The sequence below is a fragment of the Schistocerca gregaria genome, chromosome 3 (genome assembly GCF_023897955.1).
Source record: "Schistocerca gregaria isolate iqSchGreg1 chromosome 3, iqSchGreg1.2, whole genome shotgun sequence".
NCBI classification, from domain to species: Eukaryota; Metazoa; Arthropoda; class Insecta; order Orthoptera; family Acrididae; genus Schistocerca; species Schistocerca gregaria.
Genome location: NC_064922.1, coordinates 611101302 through 611105729, shown reverse-complemented (window position 1 = coordinate 611105729; position 4428 = coordinate 611101302). Strand labels below are relative to the sequence as shown.

The 4428-nt window shown below is 36.9% G+C and overlaps 1 protein-coding gene across 1 annotated transcript in view; it reads right to left on the bottom strand.

Moving 5' to 3' along the window:
* Positions 1-709: 709 nt before the first annotated feature.
* The window catches only part of LOC126356186 (cylicin-1-like), a 71431-nt gene continuing 67712 nt past the window's right edge, over positions 710-4428 (bottom strand). The window contains exons 6-7 of the mRNA XM_050006964.1: positions 3896-3964; positions 710-2968 (exon numbers count right to left, since the gene is read on the bottom strand). Coding sequence (XP_049862921.1) covers positions 2907-2968; positions 3896-3964 — 131 coding nt within the window. The 3' untranslated portion in view covers positions 710-2906. The remainder of the gene's footprint in view (positions 2969-3895; positions 3965-4428) is intronic.

Here is a 4428-nt window from a genome sequence, read left to right as displayed (position 1 = left end):
TTGGTTTCAGGTTCTCGTCATTTCGCGCTGTAGTCTTTTTTTTTTTGTTGGAAGATTGCTAGCATCTCCGTCGGTATGGTGGGGCGAGAGTTGTTGATTGATTGTTTTGGAACTGCTTCGTCTGTGGCCTTCTTGATGGCGTTTTCTAGTTAGATGTTTATGTAGTCTAGATTGTCAATTGTCTGTTAGAGTTATGGGTGCTGTTAGTTCGTCTTGTATGGTTGTTTTGTACTTGGCCCAGTCTGCCTTGGAGTATAGCTGGATAGTGCGTTGTGTGGCGTGAGGGTCGGGGGCACTAATTGCTGAGGTACTGAAAAGGATGGGGAGGTGGTCACTAGTTATGGGGTCTCCTCACCAGGGTTCTGTGAGGGTGTCGGATAGGATGGGACTATGGAGGATGTGGTCTGGTGTAGAGGTACCCTGGTATCCTATGAAGGTTGGTTGGTTTAGTGCTAGTCTTGTAATAGGATCGGTGGTTCTGAAGTTTTTACTTCAATCCTCATACACTGCACGTGCTCATTTCATGCCAAACACTGGGCTGAAAACAAGACCAGAAATTTGCAAAACAGTAAATAGGACTGGAGCTGGAATATCCAACCTAGGAAAAATAGATTATGCATCTCTCGTAACATAAAATTAAAATACACAATCTTTATAGTGAGAATGGATGTTTGTAAGCAGAAAACACATTTTTATGGAAACAAGGATGTATTGCCATCTTCACATTTATTAATTTGTACACATTTCCAGTGAAACATTGATATTGCGTTACACCATTCCCAATAGTAAGAGAGTACTAATACACACAACATAATGATTGCAAGAAAACACTGGTCAGAAATAGCAGTAACTTCAGTTAACATCTTTCATCTTTTTGTAAAAAGCAGTAAAATAAATTACAATATATATATATATATATATTTTTTATATTAAAACAGCCAAAAAATGAAACTAGCTCCCCAACCCCTCCTCTCTCTCTCTCTCTCTCTCTCTCACTCACTCACTCACTCACTCACTCACTCACTCACACACACACACAGAGAGAGAGAGAGAGAGAGAGAGAGAGAGAGAGAGAGAGAGAGAGAGAGAGAGAGAGAGAGAGTGCACAACACATGAAGGAACATATATTAAAACAATCTGTGCTATTTCCAATATATGGTAAAAAATGGAACTCAAAGTTCATGTGTATGCAAACCATTACTTTCACGTATCATTTTGGCACAAGCTTTGTAATATTCCAATTTAATTTAATATGGATTAATGTATTACTCGTAACAGCATGTCATGTTCAACTCACTCTAAACAGAGATCACAATTTTAAATCACATTAGCTCATGCACAAAATTTAGCACCGGAATATTTTTCTTAACAGACCATTGTAAAAACAGTTCACTTTTACAGGAAAGAAGTTTCATGTTGAACACTTTCTTATTCCCTAGGTAATGCACATACGATTTACAAAAAAATATGATCAAACTTTGTACATTATTTAGTTGACATATCACATGCAGCATTAAATGATATAACTATGATCACATTTGTAAAAAAATAATTTTCATATATCTTATGAATCTCCAGATATGCATTGCTTATACATATTGCACAAACAGCATTATGACACAGTTGAATGCACCACGAATGTAATGCAAAAGGACTGTCAGTGTCTTGTAAGATGCCCTTAATACAAGTAGATACATGCATAATGTGAAAGCCTTGTGAAATAAGGGGAACATTATGAAAATATAATATCAGCAAATTTTTCAGTGTATATGTTATTATATAGAAAAGATACTGACTGTACTGACAGTTGTTCCCTTTTGTAACTGCTGTAAATCTTATGACTCTACCAGAGATAGCCTTAAATGTCTTTGACATGCATGTGCCCACAAAAATGGTGCTGGTAATGCAAGTTCCACAGGACAGATTGCACTTCTCAATAATTCATATATTATACTTCACACATTTACAAAACCCAACAAAATATTTTTATTGTTATCTTTAAACCATAGAAAAATTAAATATTCTTGATTTTAAATTAATTATATGAGATCTTATTGTCTTTAAACAAGAATGAAGTACAAGCAAAGGCAATGCAATTCAGTTCTACATCTCTATTCTTCTGCAGAGGTTTAAATACTTTCACCAAGACGAAAATTTAAGTACAGGCGATGAAAAATAATTACCTGTTCTCTCTCTTTGCCCAAATACTGGAAATTATGAAAAATAAGATTTATTTGAGGTCCAATCAAACATTTTATGCAAGTCAGACTCTGTACACTCACTTTAGAGGTACAAGGACCAATGCTGTGAATTAACGCTAATCTTAAGTCTGGCCCCCATTTTTTTCAGTACTAACTTTTTTCTTTAGATTTGCATGTGGCACAAAATGCTGTACTACAATAACATTTAGCAACTATTCCCCACACTGAGTCATTGCCTATTGAAATACAGGAAAAAATCTATGAGTTTTTTTGAACATTTAATATTTCTGAAAAAAATAATGAAATTCTTTGTTCTAGTACATGGGTTTTAAGGTTTTTACAGCTGGACTGTACTTAAGATTGTCCAATGCATCTCCACTTGTTCAACTCTTGTCTGACAACCCACATGTACATAGGAGGTACTCTACCACAAATTGCCTTGAACTGCAGACCTTTCACATTGCCCTAACAGAACACAACCTCCAGAAAGGAAGTCAAAAGTAGTACCATTTAAATGTGATTGCTTAGCAACCAATATTTTAAGGCTGAAATGCTACAGCATGTAGGCCATGAAAACAAACAGCAACCACTATAGCATACATAACTTCCAGATTTTAGTTGCCCAGGACTGTACAAAAATAAATCTTGAAATCCTCAAGACAAAATTTAAGTTTTCTTCCCTCCTTCATGGCATGGTATCACTCTTCAGAGATCCTTCCTAACTTTCTTCTTGGCTTTCTTATCAGGCTTTGCCTCTTTCCAGACATCTGTAAAATGAATAACATCTTATATATCTAATTAAGTTTTTATATGTTGAAGTTAAATGCTCTCTGAAACTGAGTAAAATACAATAAAAACGTAGCTACATACTATGATTAGTATACCAGCTCAAATATAGACAGAGAAGGAGAAAGGAACTTGGCAAGACCTGGCCAAAAGAAACAGCTTGACAGTTCAGTCAATCAACATGCATTGCAGGGTCATTTCAAGCTTAGACCATCACTTAACAACAGAAACTGTTGTCAGGTTGGGAGACTGCCTATTGAATTGGCATATGCAACAACAACCTCTTTCAAACATTCAGCAGTATCATGTTACATAAATCACTAATGATCTATCTCATAGCAGTTACCTACAGTCAAGTTGATGACCACTCTCTACAAATTACAGCTTATAGGCACCCTATAGAGAACACAACAGAAATATGTTGTGTGTTTATGGAGACAACAGGGAGGGCTAGGTCGATCTGTACAGTAGAAAACTCTCATCACACGATCAATTAGATGAAATACAGATGCAGAGAAAAATAAAAATGGAATTTTTTTGAAAGAAAGACATTTATAGCTATAAACTAATATCAGGCAGGTTTACAGAACAGGATAATGATGTGAAAGAATTCTACTGCCTCCATAATATTGCATGTCATTTTCTATACTATTTAATGTAACAAAGGCAATGTAAGACCAATTTAAACATTTTTTCCTCTTCATTCAATACATAAATTGGTTAAATAGTTTCACATACAATGTACAACAAAGAAGTCTGTGGAATATACATTACAGCTCATCTATTTAGTAGATTGTTCAGTGCAATGAATATTACAGGCTTCACTTTCTACACTGTGCTACAGTTTAATTTTTTTCAGCTAAGATACAGGCAACTTTTAAAACTAAAAAATAAGTACAAATTATTACCTCCAAGTTCATCGAAAGCTACAGCATTCTCTGGCTCCACCTTCTGTTTTGGCGCAGATTTTGAAGTCACTGAAAATTTTTTAATTATTTAATTTCAGATCACAAACTGAACAAGATAATACTAATATGCAGCTGTATCTAATATTTGGCCTTCTCTTCTGTCGATGAGAACAGATAAAAATGTGATCTTTATATGTAACTGCATTCAAGACCTCCTCCCCCCTCCCCCCACCTCTCTCTCTCTCTCTCTCTCTCTCTCTCTCCTCTCTCTCTCTCTCTCTCTTTCTCTCTCTCTCACACACACACACACACACACACACACAAACACACACACACACACACTGCCACCCTTCTTCTCCCCCTCCCCCCCCTCACACACACACACACACACACACACACACACACACACACACACAGAGGGAGAGAGAGGGAGAGAGAGGGGGGAGAGAGGGGGAGAGAGGGGGAGAGAGGGGGAGAGTGGGGGAGAGAGGGGGGAGAGAGGGGGGAGAGAGGGGGATCTGTCTCGCGTGTGT